Source organism: Hibiscus syriacus, unplaced genomic scaffold (genome assembly GCF_006381635.1).
Source record: "Hibiscus syriacus cultivar Baekdansim isolate YM2019G1 unplaced genomic scaffold, ASM638163v2 tig00110597_pilon, whole genome shotgun sequence".
Taxonomy (NCBI): Eukaryota; Viridiplantae; Streptophyta; class Magnoliopsida; order Malvales; family Malvaceae; genus Hibiscus; species Hibiscus syriacus.
The window spans coordinates 466653-489073 of record NW_024062795.1 but is presented as its reverse complement, the minus strand read 5'-3'; the positions used below and the strand labels follow the sequence as shown (position 1 = coordinate 489073).

Here is a 22421-nt window from a genome sequence, read left to right as displayed (position 1 = left end):
TGTCTTATTGATCATAATATAAAACATCGATAATATATATGATGAAAATATATATTTTGTATAAAGAAATCAATGACTATAACTAGAAATGTAAAAAAGCCAGGAATGGCGGAGCAGCAGCGCGTGGCGTAGCTACAGCAGGGAGTGGAGTTGGCAAAGTCAAAGGAGGTTTGTTCCGTAGGGGGAATGAGTAGGTAAGTAAAATGTCAAAGTGGGGTCCTCTTGTTGTGCACTCACGTCGTAAACTGACATGGGATTATTCCGTGTGTATCGCGGGACTACGATATTAAATGCTCACCCTGTTTTATTTCTACGCCACCTTATTAACACCATCTTAATCTTTACTTGGATTATTATGTTTCATAGATGCTTAAGAAGCACGATAAATGAGTACGATGACGTTATGATTACTTAAGGGGCAGATCCATCTTAAATTAAGACTTTAACCATTAAACATCATTAATTATCAATTGTATTATTAACCCTTTTCCCCCTTGATAGGGGGAGAATGATATATTTATTCTTTTATTTGGGTAAATTATACAGGTAATTAATTACTTGACTTTTAAAATAATTTTATTTTAATAATTAAAAATTAATATTATAATCATTAAAATTTTGAATTGTTTTCATAACACTTATTGTCGTCTATCGTTAAAAAAATATTGACGTGACATGTTATATAGTATTCCTTCAAAATAAACCTTGAGGTTCTAAATTTGCAACCGTCACAAAGGCTATTTTTCCAATGAACCAAGCGGTAGTCAATTAATCCTAACAGTAGAAATGATCTATTTGACTAGAAGATTAACATAATTTTATTTTAAGTTAATATGATAATTGATGGTAGCATATTAAAAAAATTTATTTTTTAGTTTTGATTGATGTTTAAGAAGATTGAAAAGTTTTTCAATAATTTTGAATCAAAATAAAGAAAGAGTAGAAGAGGAAGAATAGTTGGATGATCTTATCCATCAACTAAACCATCTAACGGCGATAAAAACAACAATGAAATGAGGTGATATTTTGAAAAATTTAAAAGTTAAAACTTTCCGATCTCTCAGATTACTTGTTGGATCAACTTGAAATTAAACTATGTTGTTTTTCTTACAAGATTAAGCCTCCTACCATTGGAATTGACCAGTGATCGTTCTGTTCATCTAAAAATCAACCTTTGTGACATATTCTATTTTGGAAAATTATGATTCTTTAGGAAGAATACTTTAACATGTCACATCAACATTTCGTAATGGCAACTAACAACAATGATCGTAATTAAACTTAAAAGTTTAGTGATTGTAGTGCAACTTTTAAAAGATTGATAATTAAAGTGAAAGTTCCCTAAAAGTTTAGTGATTACTAGTGAGTTTTACCCAACTTATGTTTATGTTATATTTGTCAAATTATAGTTGGGTAAAGTACACAAATGGTCCCTTGACTATATGATACTACTTTGTTGAGTTCCGGCTACCAAAAGTTACAAAATGATCCCTTGACTATTAGGAATTGCTTTGTTGAACCAAATTTTTTAAATCCAATACCTTGAATATATTGAAACAACTCGTGTTAATTTTTTAATAGTTTAAGGTAATTACAATGTAGTATATGTTCCTAAACTTTCTTAGTCATTAACAATGCACATACACCCTGCAAATACAACTACTTGAATTCAGAACCTTTAAGGAGAACAAGGGCAGAACCAGGAACGTACTAAAGGGGGGGGGAAATAAAATTGAAAAAAATTAAGTCGAACTATTATAAAACCAACATTAAAATTTAGAAACATATGTTCGTATGAGTCATCAAAGGTTAAAAAATAAAAGAAATAAGGAGTATAATGTTTATAAAAAAACTTCAAAAAAATACATACCTAATTAATTATATTATTTTTAATGTAAAAAAGTTATTTTTATACTTTTTTTGTTTTCAACAAATAACACTATATCTAAACTTAATTAATATTTACTAATTAATAAATAAAATATATATATTTCAATTGGAGGGGACCATTAAAACTTATTGCATCTATTTTTCTTTTAAAAAATAATAGTAATTAGTATATATAAAAAAACATTTGGCAGGACACAGGCTCCTCTTGATCTCTGTCATGTTCCGTCGATGAAGGAGAACAACACTCTTTTTAACTAGAGAGATCATTTGACAGATTAAAACAAGCCATGTTAATTGATCAATCACTTGTAGTCTACTGGTAATATTATAAGAATATCGAAACTAAATTATGTAAAATTAATGTAAGAACAAAAACTATAATTACTCTTTTTGTGGTTGTAAATTAAGGAAGCGTTTTGTAATTAATTAATATGAGTATTTTAGTTTTTAAACATAAAACCAAAATTAAATTAAAAAAAACATAATTAATGGAATCGATCCAAATTTATCTATCAAAACTCATATAACTTTTTTCAAGTATTATAAAGCACCATTTTATAAGATTTATAAGCTTTTTAATAATATAAAAATATGTTATTTATGCCTACCAAGCGTGTTAATTGACATTAATTCTTAAGTTGATCTTAAATAATTTCATTCTTTCCAATCTCAAATAAATAAATAAATTGTTATGTTCAATTCAAAAAAATGTTTATATTTAATTTGGAAAAAATAAAATTAAATAAGAAAATTGGCTTGATTCAAATAATTATAATTTTTACTTTATTATCTGAGAAAAATGTTATAAAAATTAATTTGATAATTAAATCAACCAAACTATCGATTTCTTAGTTAAATTAATTGAATCACTTATTCAAAAATAATTAAATAAAAAAATTACAAAGATAACAAAAACATTAAAATCTGATTCAACCGGTTCAATTACCATATTTCTATTTCAATTTTCAAATTTTAATATTTATAACAATTTAAATAATTTTTGAACCTATCAAGTGACCTTAGTTGTTAGAGGGAGTATTATTTTCTTTAGAGATCTTAAGTTAGATCAACTGCAACAATCAGACGTTTGTTATTAATATTAAGATATATTATTAGCAAATACAATCATAACAATCATTTCAGACTATTAAAAAAATTAAAATAATTTTTAATTTTATTTTACCAATTTAACCGATGAGACCACCAAAATAACAACTTTTACAAGTTAATTTTAATAAAAAAATAAAAAAATATATAATTTTTTATTAGTACGAAATGAATACAAAATTATATATATTTAAAATTTTTCATCCATTTAATATTAAATATTCATATCGTTATATACATAGTGTTCAAACTTAAAATCTTAAAGAGTAATAACAAAATTTTAATCAAAGAAATCAGTACAATATATTTAATTTTAAATAAAAACAAACCGAACTCGATGAACGTCGAATGACTTTTAAAGCTGGGCCACCAGATATTAGGATTGTGGCCATTGGTGATTAGGGGTGAGTGGAGGCCGTCCGACGCGAGCACGAGCACCAGTCGGAGAAAAACGCTGTTGGTATCGCCTAGTATCTGGATTAACCACTAACCAGTATCCAACAATGGCATCATCCATTTGCCTATCCTTATCGCGGACTTCTAAAACCCTAACGCCGCCCTTCACTTCCACTAACCGCGGTTGCATATGCTCCTTGGCAGTCTCCGTTTCTAACGGCCATATACCGACGAGGAGAAAGAGGCAGCAGGTGGTTTCTATGGCTCCGGAGGAAGAGAAATTGACTCGCCGCAATCCCCTTGATTTCCCCATCGTAAGATCCTTTTCCCTTTTTTCTCTCATTGAGCTTTAAGTATTATTCGGTTGTTTGCTAATAGGCGACGGAGATTTCAAGTTCTCGGTACTCGGTAGTCTAGTGAATTCCTAATATTTTATGCAGCAATACTCTGTTGGAAAATGTTGTTTGGTTAATTGGTACTGGTTAGAAAATTCGGTAATTTCAATCATTCAAGAAAGTAAGGAACAGTTTTCTTTGACAAGTACTAGGTTATTTGTTTGCAACAAGTAGTCCAAATCGAAAAGAAATTGAATTCTCCTTGGTTACTTGTCCTATCGAATTAGCTGAATTCAAATATCATAATGCTTTGAATAGTCATGTATGTAAGCTTGATAGCTCCATTTTTTTTAATCTCAAACAGAGTTCAATCTTTAAAAATAAAAACTGATCAAGTTTGAGCTAAGCTTTTATGTTTCAAAATTTTGAATCGAGCTCAAGCTTCTTAGATTTTGAGCTTGGCTTGAATATACCCTCTAAATCTCATAATTTAAATTTTCATAGTTGTATACCTTATTTAATTTTCATCATGCAAATGAGTTCTTTTTTATGCCACTAACTTAATCAATATTAAATTTTCACGTGCTAGGCGAATGCCAGACCAGCATTTCGAAAAGAACAATTTTACTTGATACATGATAATTTAATATTTATCTATAATGCTACCTTAGCATTTTTATGCAATGACATTAATTGATTGATGTAATTCATCGGTTGAATACAAATTCAAATACATCTGTAGGTTTACTGTATGTGTAGGCCTATCTAAAGCAATATGTTTAAATATGAACTCCGTGGTTACATTGCAGGACGACATTTTCCCCCAATTCAGCCCCATGAAAACACCATTACCACCACCAATGCCATATGATCCCCCTGAAGAAGACGAAGAAGAAGAAGAAAAGAAAGAAGAAGAAGAAGAAGAAGAAAAGAAAGAAGAAGAAGAAGAAGAGGAAGATCTCGAAGAGGAAGAACCCGAAACCCCCGAAAAACAATCCTGAGAAACAATGGTAAGTTTTTGAAGGGTGAAAACACCAACCTTGTTCAATTTTTTTCCATTTGAATTTTGGGAAGGTGGTGGTACAATTTGGTTATGCTGTTAGGTAGGTTGAATGAAATGTTATAGTAATCCATTTTGGACCCTGGTTGGTGGCCTGGTTTCATGCTTTCTTAGTTTCAAGCTTCACTAGTCTTTTGAGATATATAATATTCTGTTTTGAATATTTTGCTTTTAGTGGTGCGGTCATTTCTTGCCCATAAATTGAGCACCCCACGCATATTCCGCAATCTGCCGCCGACACCGAAATGACCCCGGGTGCTTTGCTGGCGAACATAGACATTGCTTTATCATCGAACCACCTCCACCGCTGTCATCTCTGACCACCGCAATTCTTGGTGCATGACAGGCGGAGGCAAACATTGATGCTTGCAAAAGTAACCATCTGCCTCGCACCGCCCAGCCACGTATTCCGACGGAAGGAACGGTTACGCATCAAATTTTATAAAGCAAAGGAGCTTTGTTGCAGTGAGATGATATATGAGAAAGAAAGGTATAAGGTGAGGTGGGCAAGAAAATTATTGGACATAAAGCAGTTTTTCTTTTCTCTTTTGATTGATTCCAGACAGATCTAGCTTTTTCATCTTCAAAGCTTCGAGACCAAAAGCGTCAGCTCTTCATACGCCCACTTGTCCACAAACATGGCCTAATAAACCAGACCCGATAATATTCAACACAATACATTTAAAAAGATGAAAATATTGATGGTAAGTTGAATTGAATATTCAAACATCTCTATATTATGGATTTAGACGTAAAATTATTCTTTATTGTAAATTTGAAATAGATATTTGAATTTGATTTTATCTAATAAGATTAAAATATATGTTTATAAAGTGATTTAAATTTTGATCTAAAATTTTAATAGGTTTGGATTTAAATTCTTACAAAGTTGAATGTTTTATATTATATTTTAAAATATAAAATTTAACTTTTTACAAGTTTAAATATAAAAATATGATAAAATACATAAATGGTTCGACAAAAAATTATTTTGTTTAGTTCATTGACTATTAAAAGTTACAAAATGATTTTCTGACTATAATGTTTTGCTTTGTTGAATTCATTGACAATTAAAAATTACAAAATGGTCACCCGACTATTTATTATGTTCTAAACTTGTCTTCTTCCATTTAAAATCTAACGATCGTTTGAGTTGGACGTTAATATGTTGATTAAGATATGATAGTCGTTTGAGATTATGTGATCAAATTTTATCATATCTCAATCAACAAGTTAATGTCTAGCTCATATTACCATCAATTTTTTTAACCAAAAATGAAAAATTTAGAATATAATGAATAGTCAGATAGTCATTTTGTACATTTTAATAGTCGGAGACTTAACAAAGCAACGCCTTATAATCGCGGATCATTTTGTAACTTTTAATAGTCGAACGATTCAACATTCTATAGTCAAGGGACCATTTGTGTACTTCACCCTACTAATTATGATATTTAATTTCAGTGCTAATAATAATAATTATTATTAAATAAGTTATAAATAAAAATAAATTATATATTTCATTGCTCAACTCTCTTCTCACTCCTATTTTAGTCATTAAAATTTTAAAATTTCAATTTACTCATTAAACTTTCATTTTATTCATATTTAATTTTTTTAACGTTAAATATTTAACAATATTATGACTGGACGTTTTTCTTTTAAAATTTTAAAAAAATCAATTTACTCATTAAACTTTATTCATTTTTCTTGAAAAAAAACTTATAGTTTAGAATTCCATTTGATTTCTCGATAATAAAGTTTCTTCCTCAAAATTTTAATGATGGGAGGGGAAGAGAAAGGATCAAGTTGTATATCTTGATTCCACACTAATAGAATCGTAGATACTTTTAATTACTTTTAACGAAAAATAAATTTCATTTAAAGTGTCAATGTGCTATTGCTCTACAGGTTGAAATCCAATCTATTATTTTATACATTAATAATTTTTATACAAATATGAAAAATCCACTAATAAATTGTATTGAACATATTTATGAATAGTAATCAAATTTGTATTAGATGATAATGAATGAAAAAAATAATGGATGAAAGCCTCAACCTATCCTATGTATTTTGCCTTTCTTTTTCTTCTTGATTTTAAAATCTCAATTATTTTTCAAATTTTTTAATAAATACATTTTTAAATTATTTTAATTTTTAAATTGAATAAATAAATAAATTTAAAAATAAAATTTGATCTTATACATTTTGCAATTTAGCCATTAATAACAATATCATAATATTAATATTTAATATTAGTTCTATATGATTTTGATTAACATGATAATAAATTTAATATTCAACATTTATATATTAATTTAATTTAATTTTAATTTTAAAATATTCAATAAATTTCACTTTTGATACTTACATAAGGTGTAAATTATATTTTATAAAATTAAGATTAAATTAGTAAAATACTAAATATTAATGATTAAATTTATTATTATATTAACCAAAATTATAAAAATTTGACTATGAGTAAATTCTCTTTACAAGACTACGAGTATAGCTGTCTAATTTCAAAATTGAAATAGGAAGTAGGTATTTTTACCTTTATTATTTACGTTACAATCGCTTTAATTTTCACATTTAACACTTGATTTTTGGTTTAAGAGGCACCAAACCAATCACAGTTTGGGTAATTTCAATTTCTTCTTCCTCTAATAAAAAGCTATATATTATTATACCCCTCGGTTTATCTGTTTGTATTTTGGCTTTGTTGGAAACACAAGCAATAAGAAAAGATAAACCCAGTAAAAAGAGGCAAATCGATTTGGGTATATATATATTTTTTTGTATTTTCTTGGTGCATTGTTTTATAGCAATCGGTTTTTGGTTACTGATTTTGATGCATTTTTTTAATTAGAGAATTGTTATTTTTCTTTAATTATTGATTTGGGGTCAGATTTTGGTCTATCGTTTGATTGTTTAGTACCCAAATTGATGTTTGTTTGACCAGGGTTTTGTTTAGAGCTGGAATTTTTTAAAGATTTGAACTTTTTTTTTTTGAAGAAGAAGAATAAAGGAAAACCGATTGGTAAACTTTTAAAGTATTATACAATAACATATTATCGTTCGGTTTTTGAATGGTATTTTTTTATGTTTGAAGTTGATTAAGATTCAGTTTTCAGTATTTGGGTTTTTGTCTAAGCTAAAGATTGATGGTGTTTTTACTGATTTTCTTTAATGATGATCATAGTGTTGATTTTGCAGCTTGGATGGTGATTCAGTGTATTTTACTTAGATGATGGTTTACTCTTAGTTTTTTTTATGTAATAAGCATGCAGTTATCATATGGTTACTTGGAACTTGAGGTATAAATTTCTGATATATGGTTGATGAACTAGAATTTTTGAGGTTGCAATGAAATCGAAATGATCAACTTTTTATATGTTATGAATTCTGAGTTTTGTAGGATTTTTTTGGCTAAACCAAATGGTTATCCATTTAAATAAATGTTATTTGTATTTTGTGGTTATGGTATACTTTGGTTGGAGATTTAGAGATTTGCTAAGGGGTGAGTTGATGAAGAAAATAGTATATTGATGATTAGATAAAATTACATGAATTATGATTTGGTAGGAGGGGGTTTCCTTTTTGCATGGGAAAGAATGGCAGATTTGAGGAGAGGAATTCGTCAATCGAAAAGGACCAATGACAACCCAGAGATCCCTGCTTCCTTAGTTCCAACGGTTCAGAATGGTGCTGGTAACAACTCTTTTTAAGTTTTATCTATATTTTTTTATGCTTTATACTCTGTTTCCTTGTGTGTTATGAATCCATGATCAGCTAGTAGAGGCAGAGGCAGAGGTAGAGGCAGAGGGCGTAGAGGAATGAATCCTGATGATAATTTCAAGCTTGTTGGTTCTGGTGCCCGTGGCAGGGGTTGTACAGGAATAAACTTGCCTGTGAGGCAGGTTGTTGAAAAAAGTGCAGAAAGATTGGTTGCTGTTGAGGAAGAAGGAAGCACTAGTTCACTTCCTGAAAGGGTACTAACTTCTTCTTTTATTAATCTGCCTCCTGAGGTCATTAGTTAGTCGTTCCATTATAATGGAAATGTCTTGTGTTAGTGGATTGTTATTTCATACTCAAACTGTTGAGGGTAAATAACCACACAGGACCATACCCAGTTCTCCATATCAAAAAAGAAAAAAAGAGGCACTTTCTTTCTGGCTATGCATGGTTTCATAAATGTTATATATGGTCCAATCTGATCACTTACACAATTTTGCATCTCCAAATTTCATGTGCCAAACCTTTCAAGCGATTTGTACTGAAGTTCCATTTGCTTATCCTTTGGCAGGTACAGCTAGGGAACTCTCCTGTGTACAAGTTAGACAGAAAACTTGGTAAAGGTGGTTTCGGGCAGGTTTATGTTGGAAAAAGGATTTCAGGTGGCACAGGGCGCAGTGGACCTGATGCCTTTGAGGTTTCATTTCACTTACACTCTAGTTACCTCATTTCACTTACACTCTAGTTAACCTGAAGAAAATTCACCTGAAGTTGACTATGGTGTTAATGCAATTATCCTGCTTCATTTTGCAGGTTGCTTTGAAACTTGAGCATCGAAATGGTAAAGGATGTAGTTCTGGTCCTCCTTATGAATGGCAAGCTTACAGGTATGGAGGATTTCATTGTTGCAGTCAGTTGAACTTAAATTTTATGACCTAATTTGTTTCCTGTCTCAAAATTACCATTCAGCACTCTTAATGGTTGTTATGGACTTCCCATGGTTCATTACAAGGGTCAACTAGGAGGCTACTACATCCTTGTGAGTTTCTCAATCAAGAATTTCAAACCTACTGCTGTATTTTAGAACAAAAAATATCTTTATTGATGTTTCTTTGAAACTTGTGAATCTAGGTCATGGATATGCTAGGTCCAAGTTTATGGGATGTTTGGAACTCAAACAATCATATGTATGAAACTATTTTTCTTTCTTTCTCCTCTTTCTTTTAACATTATACTAAGTTTTCCTAAAATTATACGCTTTCAATTTTGTACATGATACTTTGTTGCTATAATATCTTATTGTTCCTTCTCTTGGTATAGACTGACAGAAGAGATGGTTGCTTGTATAGCAGTGGAGGCAATATCAATTCTTGAGCAGCTTCATCAGAAAGGGTACTTCAAAATCGTTGCATTGAATTTTTTTCCCTCACTTCTTTGACTTCTTGTTGTATATTTTCCACATTTCTTCGTCTCTACTTCAGCTTTGTACATGGGGATGTTAAGCCTGAGAACTTTTTGCTTGGCCAGCCTGGGACCTCGAATGAAAAGAACTTGTATCTAGTTGATCTTGGTTTGGGTATAGCTGCTTTCTGCTCCTTATACTGGAGATGCTATACTGTTTTAATCGTATATTGTGGCATTACCCATAATTCTTGATCCTTTTCAGCTTCAAGATGGAAGGAGGCAGCATCTGCACGTCATGTTGATTACGACCAAAAGCCTGATGTGTTTAGGTAATTGACTCTAAGCAAGTAAGACTGCTTCTTTTAGGTCATGAACATGGACATTTGTCGGTATAGGTTTTTGTTTATTTTTTTATTATTTACATAAGAGTTGCGTGTTCATAGACTTTATTATTAAGAAGCTATGATAATTTTCCCTGCCTAGTTGCCTGTTCTTTCTTCAGACTCAAGGAAGGCACATTTGAATCTTCAGATTTCCAATTTGGATTTATTATTATGTTTCCCATTTTAGGGGAACTGTTCGTTATGCAAGTGTACATGCTCATTTGGGTAGGACAGGAAGTCGAAGGGATGACCTTGAGTCATTGGCTTATACACTCATATTTCTACTTAGAGGGAAGCTTCCCTGGCAAGGTTACGTTGTAAGTTTTTTTAACTGCATCACCTTATTTCGGAACTTTGTAGCTTAATTATTGTTTTCTGCCATTAATTCCTTGGGCTTTAATGTTTTATGGGGTTGCACAGGGGGAGAACAAAGGATTTCTTGTTTGTAAGAAGAAGATGGGAACTTCTCCTGGGATGCTTTGTTCCTTGTGTCCTCCTCCATTTCAACAGTTACTTGAGGTTGTCACCAATATGAAATTTGATGAAGAACCCAATTATTCAAAGCTTATCTCCCTTTTTCGTAGCAGCATTGACTTCAACTCATCAATACATCCTATCCAAATTGATGGAGCTATTAAGGTTGTTACCTGGCATTTATCTTGTCTTGTGCCACTAACTTTTCTTAAATATATATTATTTAGAATTTCTTGATAAATCTTTAATGCATCAGGTGGGTCAAAAAAGGGAAAGATCATTTCCCGAGTTGGAAGATGGTGAGCAGCTTAAAAAGAAAGTTCGGCTAGGTTCTCCTGCTTCTCAGTGGATCTCAGTCTATAATTCCAGAATTTCGATGAAGCAGAGGTAAAAGTTCTTTTCAAAACCAAAGATGTATTAAGTATAAGCTGATCATACCATATATTCTGGTGGTCTTATGTTTCACAGATGGAAAATGTAAATTTTGACTCACGGTACTTATTGCAGATATCATTTCAATGTTATGGATTCAAGACTCAACCAGCATGTGGAGAAGGGAAAGGAAGATGGCTTGTATATTAGCAGTGTAGCGTCATCATCGAATCTGTGGGCCATTGTTATGGATGCTGGTTCAGGGTTTACATCTCAAGTTTACGAGTTATCGCCAATCTTTTTGCACAAGGTAGAAATAACTATTCAGTTAGGTTTTTTGTTTCTTGATTTTAATCAGTGGAGTCTCGGGAAGTTTATCCTTACGGTTTATATGTTTAGGAGTGGATAATGGAACAGTGGGAGAAGAATTACTACATCACTTCAGTTGCTGGTGCGTGCAATGGCAGTGCACTGGTTGTTATGTCAAAGGGTAATCAAAGCTTTTTCGAGATTCATGTTTTCCCTAATTTTCAAGTAATTATTTTAGCCGTATCAATTTTCCGAAGGGTGACTAGCTTCATAAGTTTTAAGTTTGTATGTTTACTGTGTCAATGTATGTCAAACTGATGGGACTGTGGGCCTGCAAATTCTGGCTACTGACGTAGTATTGCAGCTCAACTCAAGCTAAGCTTCAAGATTAGGAAAAGTAGGCGTGATTATCATGTTTTATCAATCAAATCTCCATGATGGTAAGGCTGATATTGCATTTCTCCTTGTCGCTACTATAGGTACTCCCTACACGCAACAGTCATACAAAGTTACTGATGTGTTTCCCTTCAAATGGATTAATAAGAAGTGGAAAGAAGGCTTTTCTGTGACCTCAATGACTGCTGCAAGCAACAAATGGGCCATTGTCATGTCCCGAAATGCAGGCTATCCTCTTCAGGTTGTCCAATTCCGGTGTAATAATACACAATTGCATAACACTGTGGCAACCACTTATTTGTCTTGTACTTGTTTGCTAGGTTGTTGAACTCGATTTCCTTTATCCGAGTGAGGGGATTCATCGAAGATGGGAAAAGGGGTATCGGATTACATCAGCGGCAGCTACGGAGGATCAAGCCGCATTCATACTTAGTACACCTAAGAGAAAATCACAAGATGTAATGCAAGAAACTTTGCGTACATCTGCTTTTCCCAGTACTCAAGTAAAGGTAATATAATTTTGCATGATTTGGTCTAGTTATGGTTTTATTCACTACTATGCTGAAATTTGATATTTAATCCTTTTTACTTTAATTTGGCATAATTTGGTCCTGCTTCTACAATACAATGTTATTATTAGAACCAAATGGACAACACTATTAGTTGTTAAAAGTTTTTTAGAACAACACTAGGCATTTGACTAACAATTAAATTTTTTATTGGATGAACATGGACTGCCACCGAATAACAGTAAAAGGAGAAATTTCCCGTCATTACTTTAATAGCAACAATTAATAGTGTTATAAATTTAGACATATTATATTAATAACATTATAGAAGTATCGAATTATGTCAAATTAGGGATTAAACTCATGATGAGAATTTAGTGGCTAACGATTCTTGTTTTCTTTTATTTTGTAGGATAAGTGGTTGAAAAATCTGTATATTTCATCCATTTGCTATGGGAGGACGGTGTCCTGAAGTGGTGGTCGGTACTTGGAAGCCTAGTCGAGTGACTGCCACCTTGTATCTTACATTTCAAACTCAACTTTATCTGATTCCAGTTGTAATTTCAAGCTTACACCCGCCTCGCTAAAATATATTTCGAAGTAATTATTCAAATTCAGTTTCCAATTATAACTAGTTATTAATGAGATCATTTTGAGTAATTGATTCACGCTTTATAATTTAACTTCTTTTTTGCTATGTAAAACATTAAACTTAATTAAATTCCATCACGTGTGGAATCTGGAATCTGTTCAGATTTGAATGATTTTTATAATGTGTCGATATACTTGAAAATTAAAAAAAAAAATTGTAATGTAATTAGGATCTTATTAGTGGACGAGGACTAAAAGACTAATGGCATAACAATTGCTGATTCTTCAAGCAAAAAATAATACAAATTGTCCAAGGGAATACTCATATCACTCGGATGAAGGGCATACACAAACATTATCAAATTCTATAAAACACATTCTTTGTGTCAAAATAAAATATGATCATGCTTGAGAGGACACGGTACAGGCGACTCGTTGGGTCTACTCCATATCTGTAGTACCCTTTTCTCTCTGTAAAAGCATCAGACTAATTTTCTATACGACCATTGTTGATATCATCAGTTGATTCTTAAACCTGGAAACAGAACGACAGAAAATCTATTACAGGGTTCGGAATCCGACCGTTCAAAACTTTACAACCATCAAATCTAACAAAGATGCTTAAGCGGAAATGGGTCCAGGTTGTTTTCTTTTTCTATCCAGCCAAATGGGTTTCCCTCACCAACAGAAGAGGAAGGCTGTGGGGTAGCAGGTGCTGGGAATCTACCAGTATTTATAAAACCATACGATGCCTCACTGCCAATGACTCCAACCTGACGGCTGCAAAGCAACCAATGGTAAAAAGTTAATCCTACTCGGTCCATAAAACCATTATTGAGAGGTTGCATCTAGCAAGTCTAGAATATAAATCTCGGTTTTCTTTTATCCCCAAGATGCCCTTTGTATCCCAAACTAAAAATTAGTAATTCTAAAAGAAGCGAAAAAAGATTTACCCGGACGGTTGCAAGATACTAGGTAATTGAGCTCCTGAGTATGTCCCTGTATAGTTATTTTATTCAGAATTCAGCACATTTTAAAGTAGAAAATGAAGTAAAAAACAAAGAGAAGGGGTAATTAAAATGGTTTACTTGGTGGCAATGCTGATGAATTAGGCGGTGATTCTGATGGCATCCTTGGTGTGTATGGTAAAGATTGAGGTGGCATCCATGTTGATGATGAAGTACCAAGGCTTGAAGTGCGCAGTAGGCCAGAATGAGGAGGTGCATTTGGTAAGGCACCTTGTAAGGAAGTCATTGAAAAGGACTGCACCGCAAGCAACATGGTATAAAGAAGATTGCAAAATAATAGAAGAAAAATGTGCAAATGTGATAAGTTCCAAGTCTGTCAGTTTGTCTATCTATCCATTACTGAAACTTCACAAAAACACTTAACTTCTATGCAAACGCACAAAACAAGCATGCCAGAATTAAAAACTTTCATATCAAAGAGTCCTTAACACCAGTGCGACCAAGTTAGTCTGGTAGAAGCAATGAAATAATTCAAAAAAAGTAAATAACATACTGTTTGAGTTTGGGGTCGAGGTGCTTCACCGCCAAGATCAAATGGGTTTATCGACCTTGATAACTGTGGAAAAGCAGATGTTAGCTGTAACAACAGAATGTGTGGAGAATTACAGGTCATTCATCAAATAACGAGACATGCAATTTAGTAAGAACGAATGAACTTGTGAACCTTATTTTCCAAGAAATGTAACAGTACCACTGCAGAATCACGTCGTATGGGGAACCCATGCTACGTGATGGAGCAGTTTGCCATCCTGGTGCAGCTGCAGGATAGGTTGCAGTAAATAGATCCTGCGAAGAACAAGAGGCTAACACAATAATCTCACAACAAAAAACTACACAATACACAATGCACAATGTCCAATGTCTAAAAAGAAATTACCGCAGTTAGTTCATGCCTTCCACTTGCTTTTGTTTTTGTAGGGGGGTGCTGTGGTGCAACAGAATATGTTACATCCTGGAAAAGTTTCGAGACAGCTTGAGGATTTGGTCAAACTGATGCACTAAAAGTCCCCTGCATATGCTGGGATGAAGCAAAATTCCATGTCTGCAAAAATACGAGATTAAATTAGGTGAATGAAGAGACAACTATCCATAAAATACTACATATATAAGAACAAAAGAATATAAGCACCTGATTGGTCGAAGGTTCATCAACCATTGGCACAAATTGTTGGCTGTTAGACTGACTGCCAGCTGATGAGAAAAAATGAGTCTGTTGGTGCAGCATATTAGGCCATTGTTCAGCATTGTTAACACCAAGCTGGAAACTAGCGCTGCTGACAGGCATTGTAGACGTTAATCCAGGAGCAGCTGTCAGAGCATCAGTAGGAGGCAATGTTGAGAAATTGCTAACTGGTGCAGATGCGGGAGGACCAGCACCAAAGGGAAGTGTTTGTATCTGCCCCGTGAATGCAACAATGGAAGGTGCTAAATTCACATTGGCCACAGGAGCAGGTACTTGACCAGCGACACTGCTAGATACTCCAGACAGGTTTCCAGGTACAGATGCTGGAACTGACAACTGAGAAAGGACAGCATCCAGGTTGTTCACATTAGGGGCCTGAGAAACATTTGTATGAGGGGGAAGATCAAAAGAGGCCCAGTTGCTGTCATTGGTAGAAGCCGGGGGCTGCACAGTTGATTGCGTTGTGGTAGTTTGTTGCATCTGAGTAACTGTGGGAGCTACTGGAGGTTCAGGATCAGCATCAAAATCAATTAGGCTAACATTTGTGTCCAACTTGGTTTCTACTGGATTTCCACCGGAAGATCCTAAGCTGCTAGAAGAAGAAGTTCTCCGCTAGAAGAAATCCTACAGTAAGTTCATTTCCTTTTCCTTTTAACCGCACAAAAATGAAGGGGGGGGGGAATTACAGGAAGACGATTCAGTTTCTTCATGCAAAAATGAAATAAGAAAAGAATGTTCATTCATTTGGTGACAGTGGACACCCTTGTTATATCTATATTCTATTGTACATGAATTCATGTATGAGTGAGGAACAGAGACCTAAAGAAGTGAAAGAATCCAGAAAACCACTGCAAAGAAATCATACAAAATGTAGAAATAGAGAAGGTGGTTTTTGGAACAGAGAAGAAATTGAATTCTATGTATTTTCTCACGTAGAAATCGGTTACATAGGTTAGGCCTTATATAGACAGAATCACAGAAAATATACAATAGGAATTTTCTAGGGCCTTATATAGACAGAATTATATTTAATTGTAAATATCCGTTTACAATCCTCTGTCTTCTATCCTGGAGGTAGATCAGTAAGAACCCATATGTTATTGTTTTCTAGGGCCTTGATTTCTTCTTCCACTACTTTCTTCCACTCTGAATTTTCCATTGTTTCTTGTATAGTCTTTGAAATCTGATTTCTATTAGGTGGCATAGCATTAATTTCCCAAAGGCAATGTACCTCTGAATAGGATGACTTGTGCATTTTTTTAACCCCATTTCTCTAAGTAATAAGAAGGATAGAATTATCAATAAATGGAACATAGGTTTCACTAGATGAAGACTCCATACATGTGTCAATTTCTATGGCAGTAGGACTCAATTCCAATTCTTGACATATTCTAGTATTTTCTAGATTCTCGTTAGGTCGCTCCCTCCTTGTATAGAAATGAAGTTCTTGTTTTTCAAGTTGAGTCTGGGGTGGTAGGATTTTGAGGAGTTTTGGAAGGTGGTGTTTTTTGCGGAGAGGTTGGATTTGTTTGGGTGGTCTAGGTTTCTTTTGGAAGGAAAGGTGTTTGTGTGTATTGAATGCTGGTGGTCTTGGGTTTCTTTTGGATAGGAGGGTTTTTGTGTGGGTTGAATGGTTTTAAGGTTGTTCTAATGGTAAAACTCATCCAAAGCTTCCTCTGAATTTCAGAGTTAGAGAAATAAGGGTTGTTTTCAAGGAAGGTAACATCCATGGAAGTATTCATTTTTTGAGTTATGGGAGGGTAACGTTTGTAGCCCTTCTTAGTAGATGAGTAATCAAAAAAGACACATTTGATGTATCTAAAATCAAGTTTAGTTCTAAATTGCTGGTGAACATGAACAAATGATGAACAACCAAATACTTTTAATGCGAGATCAGAAGAAAAGGACTTGAAATGTGGGAACTGTTGAACAAGGACATCACAAGGTCTTCTAAAGTGTAATACTCTGCTAGGCATTCAATTCATAAGGTATGTAATAGCTAAAACAGTTTCTTCCCAAAAAAATGTTTAGGAACACTCGTGAAAAACATTATGGATCTAACTACCTCTAGTAAGTGTATTTTTTTCTTTTAGCTATCCCATTTCATTGAATATTAGCACATGAGCTTACATGAACTATGCCTTTTTCTTTAAAATAGGAGCCTAGTGTAAAGTAATCGCTCCCATTATCAATTTTAGAGACTTGAACATGACTTCTAAACTAATTTCTACCACAGTGTAAAAGTTTTGAAAAATTTCATCAGTTTCAGATATATCTCACTAAGAATGTTCATGTTATCCTTGAGTGATCATCTATGAATGTTCATGTGTCTCCCCAAATGTCACAATGAACAATTGAAAAAGATCGTGTGTAATTTCTATTGGGGTAAATTAGGATGTCCTATTTTAAAATGCCATAACATAATATCATTGGAAAGAAACTTTGAAGTAATAAGGTATGTAGAAACAGACCGAGAAGCACAACTTGAGTGAATTTGTCTTTGAATATGAGGTTTCCCTTTGAGTATGTAGAGTTCACCATAGCACTGCCAATCACATTCCTTGAGTTCAGTGCCTAAAATTCAAACAGATTGGAATTAAATTTAGTGTAACGTTGTAGGTCTTTGGAAAGTTTGCTAACAGATAGAAGATTGCATGCTAAGTGAGGAATATAAAACACATGAATTATTGAGATTTTGTGTCAATTGAATGGTGTTAATCCCTTCAACTTTTGAAAAAGATCCATCTATTGTCTTAGCATTGGATGGTGATTTTAGTGATAGAAAGGTCTGAAATAAATTGATATGACATGTCATTTGATTTGATGCTCCAGAGTCTACTATCCATGTCGTAGAAGTGTAGTTGTTATCCACAGTATGTGAAGAAGAAACAATACCTTGATGAGCTATAAAGCTTGTATATTGATCACTAGTCATGTTTCCCAAATATTTTCTGAAGTTCTTCAATTTGTTCTTTCCTGAAGATCTTGTTGTTACCACTCTCGTTTGGAACCTCAGCAAAGTTTGCGTGGTTGTCCCTAGTCTGCCTTGTTCTATTTGGTTTCCAATCAATTGGTTTGCAACGCAATTTGCAGCATTGTTCCTTTATATTGCCAGATTTTTGGCATGGATCACACCATAGTTTGCCTTTCCTTTGTTGCCTTGGGCTGATGCATGAGTGTACAAGACAAAGTCATCATTATTTATGCAGCCAGCTGATAAGACGCAGAGTATTACGTATAGATAGAAAATAAAACTCTAACAGTTAAGTTACGCGGCTACAATCTACTCAAAACCATACCTGCTATGCTTTTATCTATTGGTATAAAGTTGTTTATGTAACTTCAAGGTACAAATTCTAATGCTAAACATTGCAAGAGTGTTAGAGAAAAATGTACCATGGTATAATAATCAATTGATTGTAATTTATCATCATTAGCAGAACGAAATATCAATCACTATAGCTAGCATAAGTCACGTCCAGCACAAGCTACCAAGTGGTTCCAATAAAAGGTTGTCAACTAATGAAAATAGGAAATCATAGATGGATTCCTGATAGGATGAGAATTATGAAGTCCAACAAGTAGGATAAATACTCCGAATAAATTATAGAAAGGAGAAAAAAGTAAAATTTAAAAGGAATTAGAACTTTGTCAAGTGGTTAATTGTGGTAAAAACATCATACTACACAATAGGCTTTTTCAATAATTTCAGAGGGCATAATGCTAAGACATAAATAAATTACTTTTATGTGAGGCAAGAGGAAAAGCCTATTACTGGAGAAGATCAGCAGAAATAAACAAAGAAAAGATTTGTGAACATGCAAATTAACCACAACAAGATCAGAACATTAAACTATTGTTTCCTATAACACAGTAGAAACTACCTGTGTCTGAGGGCCATCAACAGTTCTGCCACCGTTTGCTTTTGGAGGTTCACTTACACGAAGGGGTATCACATTCTCACCCAAAATTTCTCTAACAGGACGAACTATTGGGGGACTGGATGACTCTTTTGGACGCTCAGGTGACCTCCCTTCTAACTTTGAATCTTCGTCAGAAACTATACGATCGTTGACAACCTCAGGGCGAGCAGGACTTCTTCTGTAATCACCATATTGTCGACTTTCTCGATCATATCCAGGACGTTGCCTTTCATCATAACCATATCTAGAATTTCTATCATCATTTCTTCCCCCTGAACTGGACCTATCACTGTAAAGGCGATCATAGGTATCTTCATTTGGTGGACTTCTGGACCCTCCCTGATATCCATCCATCCTCTTTTTCTCATAGAAGTCTTCCTTGTCACCCTACATAATGCACAATTCAGAAAATCGTTACACAGCGCTCTTCAGCTGCTGATTCAATAATATCAAGATATCTAAAACTCCCTCTTAAGGAAGTAGGGACATAACCTATAATGTCACCATTTGTCACATCGTAACTCAACTTCAAAAATTGGCAATCTATGGAAGATAGGAATGGGAAACTGAATCTTACCATCTTTCCTCGAGGAGGCTTGCCATAGTTTCTCTCACCACTGTATCTTCTATCCACGTAGACATGCTTAATGAATCCCCGAAGCCTCTCCACATTGCTGGTAACAAAATTTTAACTCAGAAACATAGAAGCTAATAAAGGTACAAAATAAAAATTGGATATTTGAGTGATAACCTGCTGTTAGGAGCAGAATCACGCTGAGGATCCCATTCTTTAAAATAGATTTCTTTTGCACGCTGTATGTAAGTGAAAGGAATGAGGGGGGAAATGAGAAACTGGAACATCAGAATGAGAGGAAAACTACACACATGAAACAAATCTTTTCTTTTTCCTTTTTACCATCAGAACTCAAAATAAGGGAGAGGATTTTATCTCTACCTGGTTTCCGCCTTCTTGAAAAGCAGCAACTTCCTGAGAAGTGAACTTAGCCATTGACACTGATTTAACTCTGTGTGTGAATTCCCGGCTGGAAACAATTAAAGCCAGGGGCCAGTTTTAGTAAACCTATGAATTATAATTAGAAAGGCATTAAAGTTTCAAATATAATCTAATCAGCAGCCAAAAAGTAAATAAACCTTAATACTTACTGTATTCCACTACAGGTGGTGCAAACAAATGTCCAGAAGTTTGTGCAAACATATTGAGGCCCCTGATGAGGTGACAAGTTAGCAAATAGCAACACTGTGATAGAGAAAGTATATGCACTCCATATTTTACAAATTATAGGATACCGAACTCAATTTAGCATAAGCAAAATGCTGCAAAAATCATATTCCAATTATGAAAATTCAAAAGCAAGGGTATCCGAACAAACACTCCCCAAAAGGTTAAGACTGAAGATTCAAGCAATCATCATAACATTTATCAGACATCCTAATTTTGCAAAATTTATATCAATATTCATACAATACAACCTATATCAGTAGTCATAACAACAAACCTAAGCACAACCAAATATGCTTCACGAACAATTCACACACAGTAATATTCCATCAATCTAATGCAGGACAAGGCGACATGATCACCAAATACTCCATGTCATTTCTCTAACTACAATCATGGGATGAAAGCATAAACAAGGAAAACAATAAAAAAAATTAATACCAGACCGTTTCGCTTTTCCTCTTTTTCTTTTATTTTTTAAAATTGTTCTTTCTAGTTTCTTGTTTTTGTTATGATAATGTGTTTCAGCACGTCATCTTAATCGTATTGATTCTTTCAGGAAAAAGTTCATATGGAAGCCCAAGGATGATTTGAAGTGGATGCATGACAAGTTTGAAGAGATGGCACTAGAGGAAACACATAAAAAGGAACTTAATGCCTTTCAAGTTCAGTCTGCACGCTTTTACTCTTTTCACATTTGGTGGTTCTTCTTTTATAGATATGTATTGAGAGCACCAGTATAACACCTTTTTTTTATTGATTGGATATTAGGTACCCAGGACATCAAGTTACTATCATCAAGGTCGCAACAAGAATGATACTAACAGTGGTGGTTACAGAGAAAAAGAATCCAGACTGCATTCTAAATCTGGCAGTGATGGCAGTTCTTCAAAAATAGTGAAAGGCCGGGGGCCTGTTAGATATAAACCTCTCCGTGAATCCACCACTGAAAAGCATGCAGTAAGCTGACATGCTTGATAAAATCATTCTTTGGACAATGCTTGTGCTCCTTAACCGGTATTTTGCTAGACTCCATTTTGTTGCTTGGTTTTTTTTCAGATTGCCGATGACCCAAGGAACAAAATTCCGAAACTATTTCAGCGAGTATTTTCAGCAAATAACAAGCGGCAGCAAGTTATAGACACCCTATTGCATAAACCAGCATGCCTTGTTAACTCTATGATTTGTTTCATTGATGATGTTTTGTTTCCATGACATTTTTGTTTACAAGCATCGACTATAAAATGTCCCTGGGGAGGACAGCATTATCAACTAAAGGCAAGCAGTAAGTCTAAGCTCTGGACTCATTCATTCCTCGAAATCATACCGGTTGCTCTTTTATGCCTTCAAAGCCTTTGGAATAACTGGAGATACTGATTCATCTACAATTTTCACAAGAAAGAGCAAGAAGTAAATTAGTTTCTTGGATAGTTCTTATGTGAAGCATGTCGTTGAATATCCTTTTAGATTTTTTTTCCCGAACCTCTCAGGTCCATAGGTGCAGGAATGGCATCACATACTTATCCAGCAAGTGTGGTATATCTCCCTTGTGAACGCTCACTTAGATAGACAGTCAAATCTCTGCAGATTGGAAGCAACACCACTAGTTCTCGTCAATACACCGGAACACAGGGTGGCCAACACTTTAATGCTTCTCCAATACTTATTCCCGGTATATCACCCTTGAACTGTTTCATGAAATTTTGGTTGCTTATCATTTGATGTTGCATTAATAGTTATCACAATTCATATTAGTTATGGCCATACTAACACTCATACAGTTGCCAAGCGATTCTATTCTTAGTTATTAGCCAAAATTAATTAGCCGATACATGATGCTTAGATGGGCGGAATGTAGGTTTAGGTGTCTTTCAATACTCTAATTTGGGTTTTTGATGGCTGTAAAGTAAGTAAGAGGAGCAAATAGGTCGCTTAAAAGTAAACTACAGGGATTGGGTGCACAGCAGTGATATCATTTTAAAAGTAAACTACGAACACATTGAATTGTCAGGGCATTGCTAATAGTTTTTCAATTGCAAATTACGATCCATTAAAGAGCTTGTAGTTTATCAGACAATCTTCA

General features: G+C 33.9%; 4 protein-coding genes across 6 annotated transcripts; 2 read left to right on the top strand and 2 right to left on the bottom strand.

Moving 5' to 3' along the window:
- Nucleotides 1-3409: 3409 nt before the first annotated feature.
- LOC120134143 (cysteine-rich hydrophobic domain-containing protein 1-like) lies at nucleotides 3410-4883 on the top strand. The gene is made up of 3 exons (XM_039150616.1): nucleotides 3410-3707; nucleotides 4538-4647; nucleotides 4681-4883. The coding sequence occupies exons 1-3, from the start codon at nucleotides 3501-3503 to the stop codon at nucleotides 4727-4729; spliced, it is 366 nt and encodes a 121-aa protein (XP_039006547.1). The 5' UTR covers nucleotides 3410-3500; the 3' UTR covers nucleotides 4730-4883.
- A 2544-nt stretch (nucleotides 4884-7427) lies between these two features.
- LOC120134138 (casein kinase 1-like protein HD16) lies at nucleotides 7428-12891 on the top strand. 2 transcript variants are annotated; one of them, XM_039150609.1, is made up of 18 exons: nucleotides 7428-7571; nucleotides 8377-8502; nucleotides 8584-8783; nucleotides 9098-9223; nucleotides 9340-9413; nucleotides 9496-9565; nucleotides 9658-9713; nucleotides 9847-9918; nucleotides 10008-10102; nucleotides 10193-10259; nucleotides 10501-10630; nucleotides 10734-10952; nucleotides 11044-11174; nucleotides 11295-11469; nucleotides 11559-11649; nucleotides 11948-12105; nucleotides 12185-12373; nucleotides 12786-12891. In XM_039150609.1, the coding sequence occupies exons 2-18, from the start codon at nucleotides 8406-8408 to the stop codon at nucleotides 12843-12845; spliced, it is 2010 nt and encodes a 669-aa protein (XP_039006540.1). In that variant the 5' UTR covers nucleotides 7428-7571; nucleotides 8377-8405; the 3' UTR covers nucleotides 12846-12891. The 2 variants fall into 2 exon arrangements, with proteins under 2 accessions (XP_039006540.1, XP_039006541.1); XM_039150610.1 differs by having other exon boundaries at nucleotides 7438-7571; nucleotides 8405-8502.
- Nucleotides 12892-13572: 681 nt separating this feature from the next.
- Nucleotides 13573-14716, bottom strand: LOC120134712 (the record flags this gene model as incomplete). Its single annotated transcript, XM_039151153.1, has 5 exons — nucleotides 13573-13744; nucleotides 13918-13963; nucleotides 14053-14227; nucleotides 14486-14569; nucleotides 14657-14716. Coding segments are annotated over 5 exons (537 nt in total), but the record flags the coding sequence as incomplete, so codon positions are not given.
- A 174-nt stretch (nucleotides 14717-14890) lies between these two features.
- On the bottom strand, nucleotides 14891-20617 carry LOC120134140 (probable ADP-ribosylation factor GTPase-activating protein AGD14). 2 transcript variants are annotated; one of them, XM_039150611.1, is made up of 7 exons: nucleotides 20263-20617; nucleotides 20054-20141; nucleotides 19850-19911; nucleotides 19676-19772; nucleotides 19060-19485; nucleotides 15122-15787; nucleotides 14891-15034 (listed from the first exon to the last, which is right to left on the bottom strand). In XM_039150611.1, exons 2-7 carry the CDS (start codon nucleotides 20105-20107, stop codon nucleotides 14978-14980), a joined length of 1362 nt encoding a protein of 453 aa, XP_039006542.1. In that variant the 5' UTR covers nucleotides 20108-20141; nucleotides 20263-20617; the 3' UTR covers nucleotides 14891-14977. The 2 variants fall into 2 exon arrangements, with proteins under 2 accessions (XP_039006542.1, XP_039006543.1); XM_039150612.1 differs by having other exon boundaries at nucleotides 15122-15784; nucleotides 20263-20616.
- Between the last annotated feature and the right edge of the window lie 1804 nt (nucleotides 20618-22421).

Bases quoted from the DNA above. Each gene is read 5' to 3' on its own strand.
- LOC120134143 (XM_039150616.1), top strand. From the start codon at position 3,501: ATGGCATCATCCATTTGCCTATCCTTATCGCGGACTTCTAAAACCCTA. The intron at 3,708-4,537 runs GTAAGATCCTTT...GTTACATTGCAG, and splicing joins ATCCCCTTGATTTCCCCATC to GACGACATTTTCCCCCAATT. The intron at 4,648-4,680 runs AGAAGAAGAAAA...AGAAGAAGAAGA, and splicing joins GAAAAGAAAGAAGAAGAAGA to GGAAGATCTCGAAGAGGAAG.
- LOC120134138 (XM_039150609.1), top strand. From the start codon at position 8,406: ATGGCAGATTTGAGGAGAGGAATTCGTCAATCGAAAAGGACCAATGAC. The intron at 9,919-10,007 runs GTACTTCAAAAT...TCTCTACTTCAG, and splicing joins GAGCAGCTTCATCAGAAAGG to CTTTGTACATGGGGATGTTA. The intron at 10,631-10,733 runs GTAAGTTTTTTT...GGGGTTGCACAG, and splicing joins TTCCCTGGCAAGGTTACGTT to GGGGAGAACAAAGGATTTCT.
- LOC120134140 (XM_039150611.1), bottom strand. From the start codon at position 20,107: ATGGCTAAGTTCACTTCTCAGGAAGTTGCTGCTTTTCAAGAAGGCGGA. The intron at 19,773-19,849 runs GTTATCACTCAA...TTTTGTTACCAG, and splicing joins GATTCTGCTCCTAACAGCAG to CAATGTGGAGAGGCTTCGGG. The intron at 19,486-19,675 runs GTAAGATTCAGT...TGCATTATGTAG, and splicing joins AGCCTCCTCGAGGAAAGATG to GGTGACAAGGAAGACTTCTA.